Source organism: Manis pentadactyla, chromosome 10, assembly GCF_030020395.1.
Source record: "Manis pentadactyla isolate mManPen7 chromosome 10, mManPen7.hap1, whole genome shotgun sequence".
Lineage (NCBI taxonomy): Eukaryota > Metazoa > Chordata > Mammalia > Pholidota > Manidae > Manis > Manis pentadactyla.
Genome location: NC_080028.1, coordinates 95,251,260 through 95,274,197, shown reverse-complemented (window position 1 = coordinate 95,274,197; position 22,938 = coordinate 95,251,260). Strand labels below are relative to the sequence as shown.

Below are 22,938 nucleotides of genomic sequence, written 5' to 3'. Positions count from 1 at the left end.
CAGCTGGCTCCGCTTCACTTCCGCCTCCCTGGGGATCGGAGCTATTGTCCTGCCCAGGGTTCCACACCCCAGGACCCTCCCTGGCCAATGACAGCCCACCAGTGGAGCTCAGCCCACCACTTGGAACCAGGTGAGTCCACAGGAGGTCAGGCTCTCCCATCTTTCAGGAAGGTGGGGTCCACAGACAGGCCACCTTGCTCCCACTCTGCAGGTGGTCACCCTCCCACCCACCCCCAACTCTCCCACACCATTCCCAGCCTCATTCATAGATTGGCGTCCTAGCCAGGCATCCAATCTATGGCTGGTCCAATCCATGGCTGGTCGGTGCCTAAGCATACATTAAATATTTCCTGACCAGGTCCTGCTGAGAGAGCAGCTGGTTTGTGTGTGGAAGGCGGGGGTGGGGGTGGGGCTAGGTACCAGGCCCTCAGACAAAGCCCTCCTTGCTTCAGTGCCCCTAGGGAAGGTAGCCCACAGCTGGCAGGTAGGAGGTGAGGGCTTCAGACATCTCCACTTTCACCAACCCACTCCTCCTCTCTAAGGCCCCACCCTTGCCACCCACAAGACTGGGATAAAAACCCTTCTTTGCCAGTCCTGCTTCTTGGGAAATTAGAGATGTGAAATGGCTTTGGAAAAGGTTAAAGGGCTCTTTGCAAGGGTCAAAGGTCACTATGGGTAGGGGAGGGCAACAGATGGAGGCCCTCCTGGCTACCTGAGAGACATGGCAGACCAAAGAATTGCCAGAGGTGGAGGCTGCAGAGGATTTAGTGAGGGCAGGGAGAAGCTGATCAAACTGCCTGTGGGGGCTGAAGAACTGCGGCAGGGGGCAAGAAGGGAGAGAAGGGGAGCAGCTCAGGCACCCTCCTCCCAGCTCCCCAGGAGCAAGCAATAGGTCTCATCGCTGAACAGCCCTTCCATACTTCTGCTCACGTTGATGCACTACAGCTCCTTCGGACCCCTTCCAGGCCTGCTGGAGCTCCTTGGCCTCTTTTGGGAAGCCTCCTGGAAGCCCACAGATGGCTAGGGGTCAGGCCAAAGTGCCAGCAAAAGCCAGTGGGAGTCTCTTTTCCTAGCCAGACTGCTCTCAGCCCCTAACCTATGTTTTGGGGCTGTGGAACAGAGCAGGGGAGAGGAAGCCAGGGCTGTGTTTCCCCTCCCAAGACATCAGCTCCCTAACACCCCTGGTAACTCTCTCGGAGTGGCATCAGTGTCCCCAACACTATAAAGAGGGAGGTGGGGTCTTCCCGGCCTTGCAGCCCCAGGGTGGTTTCCGGCACCGGGGGTGCTGGAGGGAGGGGGCATGGTGCTAGTCCTCGGGATTTATGAGAACCAGACGTCAACTTCCCCCGTTGCGACATCTGGGCTTCCTGGAGGCTCTCATTGTCCCGGCCGTGGCAGGACTTGACAGTGACGGCCCCCGCCAAGCGCCTGTCCACGAGGAGTGCCCACGCTCCATTCACCCCACAGCTCAGAGCCCCATTCACCCCACAACTCAGACCACCCACTAGGCCTCCACCCGCCGCGCTCCGGGGGCCACCACTCTGGGGTCCGGAGAACGTCCTCGCAGAGGGGTAATTCTGGCGCTTGGCCTGGGACCGGCTCCGCGGGACGGGCCGGTCACGGACTCCCGCCCAAAATGGGGAGGCTACTCCTCTTGGCCCCAGGGCTCGGCCGCCCCGCCGCCGCCGCCGCTGCCAACCGGAGGAGGTAAGCACCAGCCTCGGGCGCCGCTAGGGCTCCGCGGAAGGCAGGGGGCGCGGCGCTAGGCGGGCGGGGCTGGGGCTCTGCCGGGGGCGGAGCCAGAGAGGCGAGCGCCGCGCGGGCGGGGCGCGAGAGTGGAGCGGGGCGGGGCGCGTGCAGCGTGGGGCTGGACTCTGAGCGCGCGGGGCTCGGCCGCTGGGAGAACCGAGCCCGGGGCGCGCGGGGCCGGTGAGGAGCGCACAAGCCTTCGAGGTTGCGGACGAGGGAGGAAGAAGCCGCCGCCGCCGCCGGCTCCCACCCAGAGGGAACCCGAACCCGTCCTGGGCCATGAGCCGCCGGGCTCCGGGAGCCCGGCCGCGGTCCGGGCAGCGCTCTGCCGGCGCCCCGGCCCGCTCGGCCGAGGCTGCGCCCCTGTAGGTACGGCCTGCTTGTCCTCAGTTCCCTCGTCCCCTCGTCCATCACCCCGGACCCCGTCCGTCCCTTAGGGCGTGCGTGCATGTGCGTACGGCTGCCCCGGGGAGCGCGGCCGCACGCGCCTTGGTCCGCGCGTGTCGTCTTTGTGTGCGCGGGTTGGAGGAAGCGCGACAGAGGAGATGCGCCCCTGGCGGGGATCGGCTCCCCGTACCCCATCGCAGGTCCGGCGGGGGTGGTGGGAGGTTCCGAGCCTCCTCCGGAGCAGCTGCGCTCCCGCCCCCTCCTAGGGCCAGGGCCCCGCGGCGGGGCTAGCGCCGAGGGCCCCTTGGAGGAGGGGTCTCTGGCTGGGGCGGGGGGTGGTGCCCGGCTTTCTTCCCTGGCCGCGAGGGCGGGGGGTGGACCACAGGAGGGACCCTCTCCAGACTACAGCCGCCGGGCCGGCACGCCGTCCATCGGCGTAGGCCTTCTTTCTCACAGCCACCATTCTTGACCCACCCACCCGGGAGCTCTCCGGCAGCTCTCGACGGTGGGGAGGACCGCTAAGGGTGCCTCAGAGGCCGGCGCCTTTAAGGAGGGGCGTGTTCATGCCCTCCATTCAGGCCCTTCGGCCTCGGCCATTGATGAACCTGCGGGCAACGCTGGGCCACCGAACCGCTCCAGCCCAGCGGGCCGAGGCCAGCAAACCCGGGGACCCGGCCAGGCCCCCAGCAGCCTGCGAAGTGAGGTCTTCAGGGAGAGCAGTCTGCTGTGACTGGGGCCCCTCAGGAGTGCAGGGCGTACCGGGCAGCCGCAGGAGTAACTGATTGTGGATAGCCCTGGATCTGTGTTCACACCGAGTCGATGCAGGGGAGAACCTCAGGGTTGGGAGTCTGCCTGTGTCGAACTCTTGTCTTTGCCCTTTGAGCCTCTATTATCCACCATGTCAAATGAGGATGGTTCTACCTATTTCCTAGCTTGGTGGCCAGCAAGAGTAGCCCCCTCCAACACAAGAGCACTGAGCACGGGGTGAGTGAGCACCTCCTGCGGGGGGCGGGCAGGAGGAAGGAGGAAGTGATTTCCCTAAGAGGCTTTGGCTCCCTTCGGTGAGAGTATGATCTGAACCCCTCCTACTTTGCCTCCACTTTTAACAAATCTCTTCCGTCCTGACTTCCCTGCTTCATCCAGGAGGCCACTGGATGGGGGAGTGGCCTCGACCCTTTCAGCTCTAAGAACCTTGGGAGAGAGCTGGCAGTGGGAGCTGGCTGCTAGGCTGGCATGAGTCAAGGCATTTATGGTGGTCTCCAAGTCAGTTTCCCACAGGCTGTTTCCCCCCACTCCTCTCCTGTAGGGGGCGTGAATGATGCTGAGCAAGAGAGTCTGATCTGGCTTAACTGAAAAGCTCTAAGTAATCGAGGGTTCACGCATACTCTTATTGTTAAAAACTGTCTAAAATTTCCAAACCCCTCCTTCCTATTTAGTGGAGAATATGCACACACACCCAAGGGTGGGCTTCCCTAGCTGGTGTTGGAGGTGGGACCCCCAACCAGGTAGAGCCCCCTGGGCATTTAGTTTCAAGCTGACTCATGCCAGGCTAGGGGCAACTGTGCTGTTTCTCATATAATCTTAACAACACTGTGGGTTTGGTACTATTATTATCTCCGCTTTACAGAGAAAGAAACAGATTCAGGGAAGTGAAATGACTTGCCCAAAGTCACTCAACCAAGCAGAGCCTCAAAGCACTTCTCTCTCACAGGAGCCTGGTTCTTACTTTTTGCACTGTCTACCCAACCTGGAATGTAGGGAACTGCGGTTTAGTTGCCTTGGGCCTCCTGGCTTCTGGCACTGATGCCCTGCCTCACGTCCTGCTCCTCACAGTCCACATGGGACCAGAGAAGCCGTGGCAGCTTTGTAGCCTGGGGAAGTTTCCCTTCCCCTCTCACCTGGTTGGGTCTGTTTTTATGGCTGCATTGTGTCCCAGGGAGAGCAGGTATGACTCTGAACATCTAAAGGAGGTTACAACCCACACCTGTTTGGGCAGGGCGAGGCAGGGCATCAGTGTGTGGGAGGACAGATCTTTTGGGTCCTCTGGGTGAAGCAGAGTTTGGGCTCCATTCTCTAGATATTTTCCAATCCTCGGTGTATCAGGCCCACCTGGGTGTGGGTGTAACACCCAGCTGGGGGTTCATGGTCTGGTGGAGAAGACAGGCCACAGCCATGTGGTGTTACGGAGGGGCATGGGCAACAGGGTGGAGGTGGGGACAGGATAAAGGGGGTGTTCCCAAGTGCCTGGGGCCTGCCAGCTACTGGGGTAAAGGAGTGAGGGCAGGTGGAACATTGCTGGGCTGGGTGCTGAGACTGAACAGACGCCACGCAGGGTTGAAGTAAGAAGATGTATTAGAACTTGGATGTGGTGAGTTTGAAGTGCCTGGAGATCAGCCAGGTGGGGAGTTCAGTTGCTTGGAGAAAGGCCCGGGGAACCTCTATAAGCATCCTCAGTATCAAGAGATCTGAGGTACTCAGAGCTGGGGTGGGGAGGTTGGCACTAGAGGTCCAGGAGTCCCTGGTACGTGTGTCAAGAAAAAGCCAGAGGCTGAGTGGTGGGGGGATCCTGCAGGTTTCAGGGGCTGGGCCAGGGGCCCAGGAGGCCAGGGAGGGGTATGAATCAGGACCTAGGTGAGATCGTGACACTGGAAGATGGAGAGACGGTGAGGCTCAGGCCAGGAGAGCGTTGCCAGTGCAGCTAGAGACATCCCAGCCTGCTCTCCACTTAAAGTGCCTGTCCAGGAACTGTCCAGCACCAGGTGCTCCTGAAGGAGGATGAGCTTCCCTCCTAAGCCCTCAGGTCCTGGCATAGCTTATTGTCATGGGCCCCAGATCTGGATTCTCCTGCCCTCCAGCCTGTTGGAGTACCCCCTCCTCTGAGGGTGGGCATTTCCTTTCCCAAAGCGGGCCTGGGTCCCCCAGCTGTGCCTTGGGAGTAGCATGTGCTACAGAAAGGGACAGACCTGAACTTGGCTCCTCACTAACCCCATCCGTTCTGTGGCCCTGGACCCACCAGCATGGCACCTGATACACAGCCTGGGGTGCACAATACAAATCCAGTGAATCATGGCCAGTCGCCTCCCATATCAGAACCCTGTTTCCTCATATATATGCAATGAGAGAATTCTCTCTCCCTGGCAGGGAAGATGGGAAGGGAGAAGGGCGTAAACAGGGGCCCAGTTGAGTTCTGGATAGGTGACATTGGCCACACTGGGGCCTGGATTCATCAGGGCTGGGACAGTAGGAGAGGCCTCTGCAGGCATCTGCTCAAAGTAGTGGAAGAATGGAGGGCATGGATGCAAGACATTCAGGAAGTAGAAGCAAAGGAGCTCTGATTTTTAAACAAATTACTCATTTAGTCCTCATGACAGCCCTTTGAGGTCAGTGCCGTTATTACCCTCCATTTTAACAGATGAGGAAACTGAGGCCCCAAGAGGCTGAGTCACTTAACCACAGTCGCACAGCTAGGAAGCAGAGGAGCTGGAATTCAGACCCAGACAGTCTGGCTCCAGATCTCAGACTTTTAACCACTCCACTGTCCCATGTGTCAGATGACCAGGTAATGGAGGTATGGAGCCACCCAGGCAGTGGGGCCCCTGTGTTGGATGTAGCTGGAGGTCTGCAGGTCCTGGAGCCTGCAGGGCTTGTCAAGATGGGGCATCAGTGGGAGCCAGGAGGCTCAGACAGGCTGCTACCCTCGCACAATGGCAAAGGCTGGCAGCTATGGGAAAGGCAAGTGGATTCAGTAGGCACAGACCTGTTCTCCCAGCTTTAAAAGCTGCCTCCCAGCAATGCTCAGGCCTCAGACGATGAAGCAGTCTGTGTGGGAGAGCAGGATGGTCCCACTTTGCAACTATGGAAACTGATGCTCAGAAAAGTCAGGACCACCTGAGTGTCCTCCCTCCCACTCACCCATCCGGGGCAGAGTCCCAAAGGCTCTTAATCTGCACCTGTCCTTGTCACTAGTATGAGCACCCTCCTCCCACAACCCAGTCTGCAGCAAAATCCCAGCAAGTTCAAGGGTGTAAAATTGTGCCCACTTCTTTCTTCTGCAAGAGTCAGGTCCACTCCTGCCTTCTGCCAGGGTCGTGGGATGAGCACAGGTATTCTAGATGGGAGGATCAGGGAATTCCAGCCACACCTCACTCGGGCAGGAGGCCTTGGTTCAGAGCCTGCCCTGTGGGGGCACTTCCTGGTGGGGTGAGGTGAGAAACAGACTTGAGGACCAACACCCACACACCCAACAGTGAAACAGGAAATGTGCCCTGTGTACCCTGAAATTCCACTGGCTGGGGAGACAGAGTCAGGCAGCCAGAGGGCAGAAGGCACTCCTGGCTGAAGAACAGCCTGCCCCAAAGACTGTGTCTTGCAGGGGGAGGGGTGCAAGGAGAGGGCTGGACAGGACTATTCACAGAGGCCAGGAGGGCAGCTGGAGGAGCAGCAGGATGGAACACGGAACGAGCCCTGGTTGTCAAGCACAGGGTTAGGTGCGCCGGGCCAGTGGTCCTAAGCCCAGAGGAGAGGACATCAGTGGGCATGGTTCAGGCCAGCGTCCCAGCGGGCAGGGAAGAACCAAGTGAGGCCTTGTCTCCTCTTCCTGTGTTTGGGAGGGAGACGGGTGCCCAAGAAGAGGCCCCACTTTCCCCATTATGAATGATTCAGGGGAGGGAGGCAGTGCCCAGCCCAGAACAGAGCACCCTTGGTTCTGACCCTCCCCACACCTAGTTGTCTGTGTGCTCCTCCAAGCTCAGAGGTGAGTGAGGGTGCAGGTAAAGGGCCAGGCGTCTTGGCAGAGGGGGATGCTGACCCGGCCCTGCCTAGGGACAGCAGGCCAGGACAGCCTTTCAGAGTTCTGGTGACTGGTTTGCACTGCGGGACCGCCTTCCCTTTCCTGAGGTTGGTTGTCCCCTTTGGTGGGGAAGCCAGCTCCAGCTGGGGCTCCCGCAGAAACACAGCCCCTGTGGGGTGTGGCCAGGGTTGATGCCTCCCTGCCCCCCAGGCCACCACCCACTGTGCAGTGGATCGAATAGTCCCTGCCCATTAGCGGGGGTGGCTGGGGCCTCATCAATATTTTAAGGAATGACCTGGCCATGGGGTCTGGAACTACGTGCCAGCAGTGGCTGACTGGCCTTTTTTTTTTCCAATTGTCAGCGCTATTTTTACCACCGGAAGGCCAGCCACCCCCTCTCCCAGGCATCTGACCCGGTTGGGGGGCAGGGAGACGGGGGGTGCCTCCAGTCTGGGTTCCTTTCCAAGGGGTTAGTAGAGTCCATGGCCTGGAAGGGCAACAGGCAGAGACTCAATTAGGCTTCTGCCCCCCCTCCCCGAAGTCCACATCCCATCGTGCTCTGGCCTTGGTGAGATGGAAACAAAAACATTTTTCTAGGAAGAGAAGCCAGACAGCCCAGCTGAGCCTCAGAAAACCCTGGGGTAATAGACTGGGGGAGGGTGGGCTGTCCACCCAAGGACCCTGGGGCCGGCACCTGCTCCCCAGCCCCAGGGGGCCTCCCTTTGTCTCTAGCCCCAGTCTTCACGGAATAAGCCTAAGGGTGAGAGGCAACCTCCTGCCTGGCCCTGGTCCCAGTGGAATGACAGTGAGGCCTGTCTTTAGTGCCCAAGGGCCATCACATTCAGGAGCCCTGGAGGCCCCTGCTCCAGCACCCCGTGTTATTGATGGGGAGCTGAGGCCTGGGGAGACAATGACCTGGCCTGGGACAGAGCCCAGATTGCCACTGCCCAGTGTGTGCCTTCCCTGGACTGAGTCAGCAGGTCTCGTGCTCCCTGGGGTCACGGGGGGAGGAGCTGGGACCCTGCCCACAGGAGCAAGAGGGCCAAGGACCACAGGGACCATGGGAGCTCAGAGAGGGGCCGGGGGTGGGAGGGCTTCCTGAAGAAGAGAGGTTTATAGTTTATAACGGCTGAGTAGAATTTGAATAGTCAGCTGAGTAAGGATGGCAGTGGGTACAGGAGAGGGTCAGGCAGACTGAGGTGGGCATTCCCAGAGGGCCCCCCACCAACTGGAGCCCTCCAGCCAGCCTGGGCAGTGGGCACTGGGCAAGTTTGTCCACCCGTACCCTGGGGCTCTGCTCCCACATCGGGCTGTGGCCTCCTGCAGAGTGGCAGAGGGCTCTGTATCACTGACTGGGTGTCACACTGGCTGGTCTGTGAGGAGGATTGGAAACTTCCCAGCCCTTCCATGCTGCACATGGATTGTGATGCTACAAAGACCACCTCCTAGTTAGGGAGGAAGACTTCATCCCCATTTTTAAAGTGAGGAAGGGGGTTAAGTATTGAAGGATGAGTAGGAGTTAGCCAGATAAAGAAAGGTGGACGAGCAGGGCAGAAAAAAGGCCCAGCCTGAGCCAAGTTCATGGGTGCCTCAGCCCCCATCCTCCCCACGTTCTGAGAACCTGCCTCCAGTTCACTGCTCATGTGTGCACTGCGGTCGCTCTGCAAGCATGAAGCCCCAAACCTTCCTCACTCCCTGCTGCCCTCTCTCCCAGTACCAGGGCACGTGTCTCCGAGGAGGCCTATGCGCTGGGAATACCGTCATATGTGCTCTCACCTAGTTGCCTGCTTCCTCCCCAAGGCTGTCCTGTGGTTACCGACTGCAGATCAATGGCTGAGGTTGCCCCAAGGTGAAAGGGACCTCCTCTGGTGCCCTGTGCCCAGAGGCCCCACAGATGATCTCACACAAGTGGGGCAGCTATTTTTATACGTTTAATTACACTTTGGATCTCAGAGGAGAGATGAGCTGGAACTCCCAGCAGCTGCAAGGATAGGGCCATGCCAGGAAACAGGGATCCTGGGAGGGCAGGTGAGAGCATGACCCTGTGTCCCAGACCCCCTAACACAGCTGGTCCCCTCAGGGGATCCCCAAGCCAGGATAAGACAGTATCAACCCACTTATTCTCCACTGGCAATATTCACCCGGCTCTTGGGGAGGAAGGTTGCATTAAAAAATGGGCTGGGCCTGTGCCTCCGGGGGTGAATGCCACCTTGGGGGACAAGGGGGGAAGGCTCCCAAATGACTGGACACATGCCATGTGTTCAGCGATCCAGACTGATGAAGGACAGAAGGGTCTGGAAACAGGAGGAAGCTGGGGTGAGGAGGCTGCTGGGATTCCTGGACTGAGGCATTTTCAAGGTCAGATTTGGGTGGGAGTTCTGGAGGGAACAGGATTCCAGGAGGTGGGAACACAAGTAGAGTGTACAGGTCACTGTGATGGGAAGAAGTCAAAGGAGGCAGCCCCTTCAATGCCGTTATGAAAAACTGGTCATACTCAGTCCACTCTGGGAGGCAACCCCCAAGTCCTGGAGTGAGGGTGAGAATCCCAGGCCCGTCACTAGCAAGCTGTGTATTCTCATGCCTCTTTTGAGGGCTTAGGCTGTGACATGTCTGGTGTACTAAACACATTCATCTGTTCATCTATTCATTCAGTGTTTACTGAGAGCCTGCCATGTGCCCAGCACTGAGAGCACAGCCACTTAAGAGGTGGTCAAAATCCCTGCGCATTCTCAGTGAGGGTGCAGTAGGGGTAGGGAGAAGCCAACACAAGCGAGCATGTGAACAAATGGCATGTCCGATGGCAATGAGCAATATGGAGAGACAAACAAGCAAAGGACATGGAGATGCCAACAGGAGCATTTCTTACTCAGTGAAGTGGTGGTCAGGGAAGGCTGTCAAACAAGATGGTATTTGAGCAGGAGCCTGAAGGGAGAGAAGGAGTGTAGGGGAAAGAACGTACCAGACAAGTGCAAGAGAGAATTGCAAGTGCAAAGGCCCTGGGGTGGGACCCAGGTGTGGCCAGAGCACACTGGACAAGGAGAGCTGCAGGAAATAAGCTCAAAGGTAAATGGAGGCAATCATGTGAGGCCTTAGGAGCCATGGGCAGGACTCTGGCTTTTACTCTTGACTGAAATAGGAGCCAGTGCAGGATTTTGAACAGAGGAGGGACCTGATGTGTCTTACGTTTAACTTGAAATGACGACTGGGTTCCTGGGTGGAGATCAGACTATAATCAGGTGTGACATCAGGTCCTGTGGGGTACCAGTGAAGAGGCTGCTAAAGTGTTGCAGGCAAGAGAAATGATTATGTAGGTCCCTGGACAGCAGCCTGGGGGTGGGGGTGGGGGTGGGGGGATGTTGGTTCATGTCATATTTTAAAGGTTAAGAGCCAAAAGGATTGCACGTGACTTCTTCCTGTCCCCTGGGCTTGGGGAGCCCTCAGAAGAGGTTACTTAGGGAAGTAAACTATCTTAAAGCCCACTCCAAGGCACTTGTCATCCCAGCCTTCCTCACCAACCCCAGGAGTGACCTTGGGGTTCCTTGAGGCTGCTGTTGGGACAGTGAATGTGGGGGAATCCCCTCACACAGACACTGCCTCCTGCCAACGCTGCCTCCCGCCTGCCCTCACCCTGGTCGGCCTGTTCACACAGTGGCGCTTCTCTGAATGGCTGCATATTGTAGCCCCCAACCCCTAACACAACACAGCCCCAGGAAGCCCTGGGGAAGCGGGCAGGCCAGGGGTACAGGTGGGCAATCTGGTCAGAGGTCAGGAAGTCACTTGAGCTCTTCTCGCCCACAGCCGCAGGGGGCTGCGATGGGACGGAAGCCATGAATGGTGCCGCCCCTGGCCCTGCCGCCGCCCCCTCCCCGGTCCCGGTCCCGGACTGGCGGCAGTTCTGCGAGCTGCATGCGCAGGCAGCTGCCGTGGACTTCGCACACAAGTTCTGCCGCTTCTTGCGGGACAACCCAGCCTACGATACCCCCGACGCAGGCGCCTCCTTCTCCCGCCACTTCGCTACAAACTTCCTGGACGTGTTCGGTGAAGCGGTGCGCCGCGTGCTGGTGGCCGGGCCGGCGCCTGCAGGGGCAGCCCAGCACCCCGACGCCATGGAGCAGGAGCCGGCGGGGCCTGCGGCGCTCAAGGCGGCGGCGTACGGCCACTCGCGGAGCTCGGAGGACGTGACGGCGCATGCTGCGGCCAAGGCCAGAGTCCGCAAGGGCTTTTCGCTGCGTAACATGAGCCTATGCGTGGTGGACGGCGTGCGCGACATGTGGCACCGGCGCGCTTCGCCCGAGCCCGACACCGCCCCGCGGGCTGTTGAGCCCCCAGCCGAACCACGCGACAAGTGGACACGGCGGCTGCGGCTGCCTCGGACGCTGGCGGCCAAGGTGGAACTGGTGGACATCCAGCGCGAGGGCGCGCTGCGCTTCATGGTGGCTGATGATGCAGCCGCGGGTCCAGGGGGCGCTGCCCACTGGCAGAAGTGCCGCCTACTCCTGCGCAGGGCCGTGGCGGGCGAGCGCTTTCGCCTCGAGTTCTTCGTGCCGCCCAAGGTGAGCACCAGCCCCCACCTGGGGGGCGGTGGAGGGGCCTGGGCAGCAGCTGAGGGTGCCAGGGGCTGGCCTCCGGAACTGCACTGCTGGGTGAGGTTGGAAGGATGGAATATTCAGTGTCAGGGGCCTGGGATGTGGGCCCCACTCTGCCTCTCCTGCAGGTCACCCCTTAAGACCCCTTTCCACCTGTGAGGTGTCAGAAGAGCTCCGTGGCTGTAGGAGGGGTTCTGGGGCACTGTTCTTGGTGTGGGAGAACCTAGCTGCCTGCTGTCATCTCTTCCTCGCCTGGGGCCCCTGGGTGTCTGGAACTTCCAGAGAGGAGGAGGGGTGAGAGCTGGGAGTGACAGTGCACACTCAGAGAGCCTTCCTGGGCAGGTCTGCCCCTGGCCCAGTGGGAATCTGCTGGGCCCCAGCTTGGCTGCCGGACTTCAGGCTGGCTTCTGCCCAGGTGGCCCTTTCCAGCCCAGGTCTCCAAAACAGCTTCTTCCAGCTGTCCCCTGCGTTGCTGCTCACCTGAGTACACTGTGCCCTCCCCACTCTTGGAGGTATGCCATCAGACTCCCTGGGGGGCAGCTTTGGGTCTCCTCCAGGGTGGCAGACCTGCCTTGTTTGCAAAGTAGGAATAACTGTGACATTGGTTCCTGCTTTCCCAGAGCCCACCACATGTTTGGCCCTAAGCCTGGTGGGCAGGCTCGTCCTCCCATGACCCCGGACAAGGTGGCCACCACATTCCCCTGGTCACAGAAGAGAAAAGGAATACTCAGTGAGCAGGTGTGACCTGTCCAAAGTCACACAGCTGGTGGGTGGCAAAGCTGGGCTAATTATGCCCACCACCCTGGTGGTCCCGGGAAGAAAGGAGCATGGAGATGGGGGCTCCTTGTGCACTGGGAGGTTCAGGAAGGGGGGAGGTTGTGCTGGTGCAGCAGCTGGCAGCACCCCTAAGAACCACTACAGGTCCCCACCCACCTCGGCCCACGCTATCGCCAGCTGCCCTTAGTCACCCTCAATCTCAGGCCTCTTTCTTCACCTCCCAGTCTGTCTCCAAGGGAGATGCAGAGTGTGGGCTCCCCCCAGGCTGTGTGCCCATGAGCTGCATGGACTCTGGCGAGGTGACTTCCCAGGGACATAATCTCTGAAGAGCTTTTTCCCTGAGTCCCCGGACCCTTAGACTTTCCAAGGGCTTTTTGCCTGCCCAGGTCCCCACCATTAGGTCCCTGAGAGATCCGTAGACTACTTACATCCACAGACCACTAAGCCCAATGCCACCTGCTTGGTCAGACAGGGAGACCGAGGCCCAGTGAGGGTGGGAAGTGAGCTGGGGCTTGCCCAGGGTCACCCAAAGGACAGGGACAGGCCCAAGGCACCAATCCCCAGGCTCTGAATGACAGTCACAGCTGCCTGGCTGTGAATAGCGGTGGCGGCTGCCCTCAGGGGAGGGGCAGCAGCTGTGATTCTCTGGTAGCCCCTCCCCAGCCCACCGTCCACTGCCCGCAGAGGACAGGGTTCCTGAGGGGGTCACTTTTCTAACCTCTGAGAAAAGCATTTGGGCTCCTACACCCTGGTCTGGCCTCCCACTCTGCTTTTTTCATGCAAATGTTTGAATTCAGGAGTTACCCAGTGGTATTTATACTACGGTTGGGGCTCAGGTGGGTTTCCCAAATGAGTTGGGTCCCACAGAACACCCCCGCTGACCCCGCCCCCACCTGCCTCGCCTTTCAGTCATGTTACCCACTCAGTGCAGATCTCTTGTCTCTGGAGACTCTGGGAGCACAAAAGTGTGGGGTCTGCAGGCTTGGAGCTACTTCCTGGGATCCTCAGATTCCCCTCCGGCGCACGAATCAAGTCTCCGGCCTCCTGGCCCCTCGCAGCCCTAGGCCAGCCCTGGGGAGCCAGGAACCAGTGGAGCTGGCCCCACTGATGGGAGCCAACAGGAAACCTGTTTGCAGGACCACATGGGAGGCCTCAATGCAGGGAGCACTGGGCCCTCTGGGGGTCCCAAGGAGGGGAATCTTGGGCTGCAGTGTTCACCAGGCCCCAGAGTCCGGGCAAGTATTTCTAGAGGCACGAGCTGAGTGAACAAAGACCTGGAAGTGTGTAACAGCCTGACGACTCTGTCCAGGGAAGTGGGAACAGTGAGGTGTGCCTGGAGCAGGGTGAAAGGCCACTGGGCCAGGACAGACGTGCCTCAAACACCAGACAGAGGCATAATTACCTCCAGCCAGAAGGACTCCAGCTGATATCCCCAGTCCAGGACCATGCTGCTGAGCTCTGTCAGCCTCAGACCTCACACTAAGGACCGTGACTCCTGCCCCCACTGGCTGGTGGGATAGCCTGCCACAGTCAGCCAAGCCCCTTGGTCACCACTCCAAACCCAGCCCTGCACCCTCTGGACAGCAGCCAGTGCTGCCAGGAATTCCCATCTGCCTGCCCAACCAACATGCGGCCCTTCCCTTTCCTCCTAAGAAAGTCCCTGTCCTGGAGCCCAAGCCCTGCCAGGAATCTCAGGCTCAATCCAGTCCCCAGGGCCTTAGAGCCATGGCCCGAAACACTGTGGCAGGGCAGGGAGCCCTGACAGCTCACCTTGATTAAACCCCACAATGGTCCCTTGTCCTCAACCCAGAGACAAGGTCCTGCACAGCTCTGGGAACCTTGTTCTGAGCTGGAGGCTCCAGACCCATGCTCTGGAGAGTCTAGTCTGCAGGGGGGAGTAAGTGTTTTCTTAATGAATTAGAATTACAATAGACTAGAAAATACCATATCCATCATACAGGGTAAATATTGTCTGGGAAAATCTCTGTTTCCAAGATATTTTTACCTCGTGCATATATATATATGTATATATGTGTATATGTATATATATACAGGGTCACAATGTCAAATATATTTCTTGCTATGGTTCAAGGTCAAAAATGTGAAAACCACAGACAGGGTGGGTGTGAGACTCAGATGTTAGTTCCAGCACTGTCCATGACCTCCTGGAACTCCCTCAATTCACCTGTCTGAAAGATGGGGACTGGCACCCCTCTGTACCAGGCTTGCCGTGGCATTCTAAGCTGAGGGCTGCTCTGACCTCTGGGTGAGAGAGAGAGGGAAGAGAGGGTTTCAGGATGCGACACTCACTGCCCCTTCCTCTGGCCTCCCAGGCCTCCAGGCCCAAGGTCAGCATCCCTTTGTCAGCCATCATCGAGGTCCGCACCACCATGCCTCTGGAGATGCCGGAGAAGGACAACACGTTTGTTCTCAAGGTGAGCTGACCCCCTGGCCCCACAGCTGGCCTTGCTGCCCCAGACCACCTCCATTATAGGTAGGACGGCACAGGGGCAGTGAGCTAAGGAACCAGCAGCAGGGCAGGGGCCGGGGGTCCCGAAAGACCCTACACAGACATCTAGCACATAGCTAGGACTTGAATCTGGGCCTGGGCTCTAGAGCAAAATGACCCAGGTGTCACCCACCATCTGGGGCCCCTGTTCCCATTTCCTCCTGTGCCTGGGTGAAGCTCCTTTAAGTTTCACTTCCTCCTCTTCCTTCCCCTACTGGGGCCAGCACACACCCACTCCATTGCACCGCAGTTATGCAAATGCTCCTGTCCCTGGGCACTGGCGTGTGGGAAGCCACCCGGTCCCACAGAGGGCACAAAGGCTCAGAGGATGGGCAAGGAGGCACCCCAGTGGGTCGGGGGGTAAGGAGTTCTCTTTCCAGGCCCCATGTCACTGGGATGGCCCACTTGGGTTGCTGAGGACACAGCTCCAGGCTGCCAGGGCTGTGGGCCTGTGCTTCCTCAGAGGATTAGAGGGTATTTGTGAGGCCAAGTCTGCAAGGAGGCCTGTTTCCACCCACCCAAGCAGAGTGAAGCACAGACGCATGCACAGCCTGCCCCACCTCCCCTCCCCACCTCATCCACCCAAACTCCAGTTGGGTTTATGTTTCTTCTCATCTCCTTGTTTAATCAGGAACTCCCTCATTCACTTAGCAAACCTTTGCCAACCCCATGCCCTGAGTCACTGGCATTCTCATCTGCCAGCTGAGACAGGTCCAGAGCCTCACTCAGGATGGCTGGGTGGCCTGTGTGCTACTGATTCTGTTCAGGAGCACTGAGGCAGATGGGCTCACCTGCCAGCTGCACGCTGGGCCTCAGTCTCCCCATCTATTCAGAGAGGGGCTGACAGTGGTCTCTGGGGACCCTTTCAGCTTTGGAAGTCCAACAACCACGTTTTAACCGAGGCACACAACAGAAAGCCGAGAGCATGGGACCTTGGCACCACAGAGACCTGGGTGCAGGGTCCAGCGCTGCCACTGAGTGCTAGTGTGACCACTCTGAACCTCAGTCTCCTCACTTACAAAATGGGGGAAACATATCACCTCCTTCACGGGGCTGCTGGGAAGAGTTAATCAGAAAACATCCGTGTAGGGTCACACTCTGGGCCTGGCCTCCTTGCTTCCCCTCCGGAGGCTGCTTACCCCAGGAGCGTGGCCACAGAGATGGAGTCGCAGGCAGGAGGCATGTGAGCCCGTCAACTCAGTGTGCTGGGCCAGCTGGCCCTCCATTGACTTGAGGGTTATAATGCCCTTTCATCCCATCTCCAGGGGGCCAGGGCATAGGCTGGGGATGCTGGGCCTCCCACCCCTTCCCCAGCCAGCATGGCCTTGGAGGCTGCCTCTCTGGGGCCTGAGGACCTAAGTAACTGGGGCTGGACATCATCCCCAGTGACCCCAGGGTGGGCCCAGGAGGGAGGGGCTGCTGAGACTGGCTGCGGCTTCACCCTGGGACCCTGGCCTGGGTTTGGGGTGATGCTCACTGATGACCCCAGTGTCTTCCCTGCTGCTCACCCCAGTGAGCCTCATTGGGGAGGAGTGGGGTGAGCCATTTGTCCTGGAGTCTTGAGCCCCCTGCCAAGGGAGGAGGAGGTTAGATTCTGACTGTGGTCTGGACTTGGCGGCCCGTCCCCAGGTGGAGAATGGAGCAGAGTACATCCTGGAGACCATCGACTCACTGCAGAAGCACTCATGGGTGGCCGACATCCAGGGCTGCGTGGACCCCGGGTGAGTGCCCCAATGGCCCTGTAATGGGTAGATGGGGTGGGTGTCTGGCTGGGCTGGGCCCTTCCACAGGGAGCAGCTTTTTGGTGATGGCAGGACCAGCGCTTGAGAAATGGACTTTCTTCATGGCCTCCCTATCCAGGTGGGTGCTACCACAGGCATGTGCTCCCCACCCCCAGCAGGCTCGGCAAGGCCTGGGCATGGGGACCTGGAAGGAGGTTCGACCAAGTCTTATCCTCACTCCAGGCGGGTCTGACCCCTCTAGAAGATGGCAGTGATGGGGTGAGCCCTGAGGGCCAGGAGTGGGCAACAGAGGGGAGCCCCATGACCCAGCCCAGGAGCCCAGAGAAGTTGAATTGGTAGAAGTACTCACCTCCAAGACTTAAAGAAGGAGTGGCCTGAGCCTGGCAGAGGGCGTGGGGTGGAGGAGGGCAGAGAGAACAACCCAGCAGAAGGTGCAGAGGTGTGCAAGAGCCTGGGCCTTGCAGGGACTGTCAAGGCCATCAGATAGCTAGCTACAATTAAAGCCTGCTGAGGGGACCTCGGTGAGAGCCAGGGAAGATGCCGGTCTGGGGCTCTGGAAAGCCATGGCTGGGAATAAGCAGAGAGCAGCCACGTTCAGCTGCGTGTGTAAGAGCAGGCCGAGCAGCAGCGAGGCTGGCTGCACAGGCCAGGAGAGGGAGGGGCAGGCCAGCCGAAGAGCAGAGCACTTGGCAGTCTCTGGCTAACGGGGTGAGCCGAGCCCCGAGGGGGATGGGCTGCTGCTTTCTAATTAACAGCTTCATTTAAGGAAGCACAATTAAAGTCCTGAGTGCCTCCCAGGCCCCCAGTTCCCCAAAGTGGTTGTGATCCCTCCCCTGCCACCTTCCCAGCCATCTGCTCTGCAAACTCTTTCCCCATCCCCTGTGAAGGTGAACCACACTTTGCAATACTTTAGAGTTGGCAGGGTCCCAGACACCTCTTGTCACAGATGGGAGACAAAGGCCCAGGGCCAAGAAGGAAGCTGCCCAGGCCCCACCCATCACTGTGCCAACCACCATCTGAGGGACTCCATGGGATCCCAGGAGGTGGCTAGCCCCTGTGGCTTAGTGGACAGGGGTCCTATGGCCTCAAGGGGGACTGCACCCATTCAGAGACCTCTCCATATGGCCCAGTCACTCACATGGCGGCCATAAATCAGGGACATGGAGGCAGAGGGGCCAGGTAAGCAGGAGAGGGCTGATGCTGACTGTAGGACTGCCATTCGCTGGCTCCATGAGCAGCCTGTGGTCTGGGTCCAAGTCCCATGGCAGGACATACATGGTTCTGCCTTCCTGTCTCCACAGGGACAGCGAGGAAGACACTGAACTCTCCTGTGCCCGAGGCAGCTGTCTGGCCAGCCGTGTGGCCTCCTGCAGCTGTGAGTTCCTGATGGACGGTAGGTTGGGGACATCGCTGGCTAGAGTGGTGGAGGGCAGGGTTGGAAGGGGTGGGCCCTCCATCTCTCTTGGATGGCCAGGCAGACAGACATGCTTCTTACCTGCCAATTCTCCAGCAGTAGACCTGCCTCGGCCTCCAGAAACAACAGCAGCTGTGGTGACAGCCCCACACAGCCGAGCTCGAGATGCCGTTGGGGAGTCCCTGGTCCATGTCCCACTGGAGACCTTCCTGGAGACCCTGGAACCTCCAGTAGGCAGCAGGGGTGACAGCAGTAACACAGGTGCAGTGGGAGCCACCTCCTCTCCCTGCCCCAGGCCCCAGGGGCCCAAGGGCTCCCCACAAAGCCCTTCCTGAGCCTCAGAGGCTGTGACATTTCATTCCACTGGGCCCACTGCACAGAACTGCAGTCCTGGCTTTTGTAGGCTAGTCTGGGAACGTGACCACCCCCCCAACCCACACCCCACCCCCGCAGGCCCTGGTTGCAAGAGAAAATGCTCCCAGAGAGGGGTGCTAAGGGCCAAACCAGGGGTTGGGGACAAGGAGACTTGACTTGTTCCCAGGTTTGTTGCTGATTTACAGTGACCCCAGGATAGTCATATGCTCTATGCCTCAGTTTATCTCATATGTATAACCAGTGGGTTGGGTCCGCTCCCTGCCTTTTCTAAAATTATTCAAACAGAATTTTACACGCAAAAACCCAACAAGATGTTGCATGTCTTCTCTCAATGATTTGCCCCCCTCGCCTCCCCCATGCCCCTCACGCTATCTAATCCCTCTCCAGGGGAGGAGGGGGCAGAGCCAGAGGCTGAGGTCAAGCCCGAGCTGGAGCTCTCCTCCTGCCCGTGGTTCCACGGGACGCTGTCACGGGTCCAGGCAGCTCAGCTGGTACTGGCAGGTGGGCCCCGGAGCCATGGCCTCTTCGTCATCCGCCAGAGTGAGACTCGGCCTGGGGAATACGTGCTGACCTTCAACTTCCAGGGCAAAGCCAAGGCAAGTGGCGGGGACAGAGGCAGAGGGGCTGGCCCCGGGGGAGGGGGGCTGAGGCCGCCCTGGTCTGAGGCTGTACCTGAGCTTCAAGAGCGGCTCCACAGGTGCAGGTGTGGCATGACTTCCCACGGGCATGCTCTTTGAATCACCCCCGTCCCTCCCACACCTTTCTGAGGGGTGCAGTCAACCCCAGACATAGCTCCGTTAGCCAGCTGGGGGAGTCACCTGCTGTTGACGAGCCCACAGAAGGCCAGCCCTTCTGAGGGTTTAACATGGACCCTGTGCATTGGGGATCACCTAGCACTGTGCTTCTGAGGGTCTCTGCTCAGGTCAGTTCACCAACCCCTCCTGGGCCCCAGCTTTGGGCCAGGCCCAGGCCCAAGGGCATGGAGAGGAACCACCACACAAGGAGGTGGGACTGAGAGGGCCGGGCAGGAGAGGAGCAGGTGGGCGGGCAGGGGAGCTGCTTGGCAGAGTCTGCAGGGCCAGAGGACACCCTGATCCCATCAGCCAGAGTAGGAGGGACTTTGACCTGAGATGTGCAGTGGATGGAGAATCCTTGAGGTGCAGACAGGTGGAAGGGTGGACAGGGCACAGGAAAGACATGCAGTGCACCCAGATGGGCCCTCAAGAAAGGGCATTGTGTGCTAATAATGAACTAAAGTACAAAGGAAAATATGATAGAAGAGTCAAGTGACTGTGGGGAGGTTACAGTGTGACCAGAGTGGACAGGAACCTCAAGCTCCCACCCCCCAATTCCAAGTTTCCGATAAGGAAACAGACCTGGCCCGGCTCCTCCCTGGACACAGTTCCCGCCAGTCCCTGATGGAGCAGGGGGGCACCCTAGGACTCCTGCTCCAAGCCTGCACTGGTGTTCAGTGTCACAATCCCCAGCTGGCCCGGTGCAGGCCCTCCCCTTGCTCCCTGGACCTCCCTCCTCGGCAGCATTGGCCCCACCATGGAGGAGGCAGCACCTCCCCGGGGACACCTCCTTAGAAAGCAGCCGCTCTTACTAGTTCCTTTGGCAACCAGGCATTTAACACCATCCCTGGCAGCCCGAAGTTCACTTCTTGGCCAGAGTCACCTAGGCAGCCTTCCCAGAGGGCTTGGATGTGACTCATACCCGGGCCAGAGGCTAGGATGGTGCCCAGACCCCTGTGGGGCATGCAGTGGAGAAAGTTTGAAAAGGAGAAGCAGGGCAGGAGGCTCCCTCTTCTGGGAGCAAGACCCAGACTTGGACTCACCCCAGCTGCTGCCCTCTCAGAGCAGGGTGACTGCTGGGGTTGGATGAGTTAGTGGTGGAGTAGAGCAGACTGCCACCACCTGCCACCCCCGCCTCCTCCTTGCACACCTCCTGGAAGACCTCTGCCTTCTAAGGCACCTCTTTTCCCCTTCAGATAACAAATGTCTGGAAGATTCTCCTGAAGACTGAGATGCACTCACCCCCTGGGGCCCAGCTCAGCCCTGGGCCTCCACCCCCAAAAGCCCTGCCCAGATTTGAGACTGTGGTGGGACCCCACTATGCTGTTCCTCCCTGGCTGAGCCCCTGCCCTGGACTGCCATTAATGCTTCCTGGGCTTGCTCTCACTGTTCTAGCAACTTCTGGCCCTGCTGAGTGGCAGAACTCATTTATGGGACCCTGCTCCCCCACCAAGCACTTCTCTCTCCTTTATGTTAGCTACTAGACCAGCTTTCCATCTTGGCCTTGGGGGCCATGTGCATATCCTGAATGCCCCCAGCACCTCCCCTCTTGCCACACACACCCCAGAGACCGGCATTCTTCCTCCTGTGGGATACGTACTGAGCAAAACAGGGCTGAAACCAGACCTGTGGCTCACCGCTAGGGACCACGGACCTGTGGTGCCTCTCCCCGATGGCCTGCCCCATGTGGGCCCAGGAAACCCAGTGAGGAACCAGCCCTGTTTCTCGGGCTCCAGGTGCTCCCACCGCAGACATCTGAGGAGCACGTGCAGTCACTCCTTCCCCCGCCAGCCGTGGGCTTGTTTCCACCATTCTGGGCCTGTCTCTTCAGGGACAGCAGGCAGACCCAGAGGCAGTTTGGAGGGGGGAAAATCGCACAAACACAAGTTCTCTTCCTAACTCTGCGTCCTGTGACTATGGGTGGGTCACTCCCTCCCTCTGCCTCAGTTTGTCCATCTCTAACTTGGGGGCTGTAATCTCTGCCTTCTAGGGCTGTTGGAGACTAGGGAGGCGTGAAGGGCATGATGTGGGTGCTGCCTTCCATCCCAGCCTGGCTATGTTGCCCTCCTCCCCGATCCCCACCACAGGAGTAACTCTCCTAAGATGGGGCTCAAGTGTGAGGGACCCCCACTCTGACACAGCCCCATATGGCCTCTGTGAGACATGGTCCTCCCACCCACCCCGAAAGGCACTTGCCCAGCAGGTGGCCAGTCTAGGACCCCACCACTGACCATGCCCACCTGTGCCCACAGCACCTGCGCCTGTCCTTGAACAGCCATGGGCAGTGCCATGTACAGCACCTGTGGTTCGAGTCCGTGTTTGACATGCTCCGTCACTTCCACACCCACCCCATCCCTCTGGAGTCAGGGGGCTCTGCAGACATCACCCTACGCAGCTATGTGAGGGCCCAGGGCCCCCCGCCTGGTAAGATGCCCCCACCTGGCCAGTGTAACAAGTGGGCAGTGGGGAGATGGAAGCCACCCAGAGGCTGCCACCCAGCATTGCTAGTCCCAGGGGGATGAGTGCCAGGGCTTGGACAGTTGTAAGTAATCCTGGCCACCAGGATTGGAAGGAGAGTGGCAGCGCCACAGGGTCACGGTCCTGAGTGATTCCTGGCACGGGGAACAGGGTCACTAAGAGGCAGCACCAGGGCATTCCGTAGACCCCTGTACTGCCGTCTGTACCTTGACATGAGTTATTCTGGGAGGTGGGCTGGAACCAGAACTAAATCCGGGCACCCCGAGTCTCTAAATCCCTACTGACACGCTGGGGCTGGGGTAAAGCGGGGTCAAGGTTGCCAGCTCAGCCCCGACGGGCTGCTCTCTCCTTTGCAGACACGGGAACCTCGCCCAGCGCCGCGCCCGCACCCCCCGCCGGCTGGAGCGAGCCGGCCGGCCAGCACTACTTCTCCAGCCTCGCTGCAGCCGCCTGCCCTCCCGCCTCGCCCTCGGAGGCTGGCGGCGCCTCGTCCTCGGCCGCCTCGTCTTCGTCGGCCGCGTCTGCGCCGGGCGCCCCGCGCGTCGCCGACGACCCGCTCAGCGCGCGCAGCCGCAGCAACAGCGCCGAGCGCCTGCTAGAGGTGGCGGGCGGTGCGGACGGGCCCCCGGAAGGCGGGCCCGGCGACGGCTCCCGCGGCCACACCCGCGCGGTCGAGAACCAGTACTCCTTCTACTAGACCGGCGCGGGGGGCGCACGTGTCCGCCCTGTGGACCCTGCCGGCCCCAGCCCGGTGCTGGGTGGGGAAAGAGAAGCTCTTCAGTGAAGACATAAATGTTATTAAAGAGCCTGTTTTAGGGACTGCACCCGGCTCTCCTGTTGTCCTTTCTCCTGCCCTGGCCCCAGGCTCCGCTCCTTGTGGCGGAGGGTGGGAGAGGCGGGGGTACTACACACGGACCGTTAAGCCCACCGTGGCCTGCGCTTACCCGGCCCTCACCCAGCTCTCTCTTAAAGCCAGCCACGCAGCTAAAGGGCTGGGCCCAGAGGCAGAGTTCAGGGAGACTGCCTGGGGCAGGGCAGGAGTTGGGGAGGGGTCTTTAGTGGAACTGGGGGAGGAGTGACCTGAGAGAGGCTCGGAGCAAGAATGAAGGGTGGCAGAACTAATGCAGGAACACGATGAAGGATGGGAAGGGGCCAAGTCATGGGGTCCTTGAATGTCAGGATGAGGAGTCCTGCCCAGGCTAGGAGAGAGTAATGGTGTCCTGGGGCAGGTGAGTGGGGCGGGGGTGGGGGTGCAGGATTCCGCCACATTAGCCTGTTGGGGGATAGGCAGTAGGAGAAACTGGGTTCCCCACATTTGACCTAGACTCAAACTTGGAA

General features: G+C 59.5%; 1 protein-coding gene across 5 annotated transcripts; it reads left to right on the top strand.

Annotated features, from left to right (window-relative positions):
- The first annotated feature begins 25 nt into the window (after window positions 1–25).
- SH2B2 (SH2B adaptor protein 2) lies at window positions 26–22,424 on the top strand. Of its 5 annotated transcripts, none has more exons than XM_036904509.2 (9): window positions 33–130; window positions 10,724–11,478; window positions 14,622–14,723; window positions 16,427–16,518; window positions 17,841–17,932; window positions 18,050–18,214; window positions 18,716–18,924; window positions 21,375–21,546; window positions 21,957–22,424. In XM_036904509.2, exons 1-9 carry the CDS (start codon window positions 88–90, stop codon window positions 22,295–22,297), a joined length of 1,971 nt encoding a protein of 656 aa, XP_036760404.2. In that variant the 5' UTR covers window positions 33–87; the 3' UTR covers window positions 22,298–22,424. The 5 variants fall into 5 exon arrangements, with proteins under 5 accessions (XP_057343258.1, XP_036760404.2, XP_057343257.1 ...); XM_057487274.1 differs by having other exon boundaries at window positions 34–130; window positions 18,053–18,214; XM_036904505.2 differs by lacking the exon at window positions 33–130 and adding an exon at window positions 1,397–1,707.
- The last annotated feature ends 514 nt before the right edge of the window (window positions 22,425–22,938 follow it).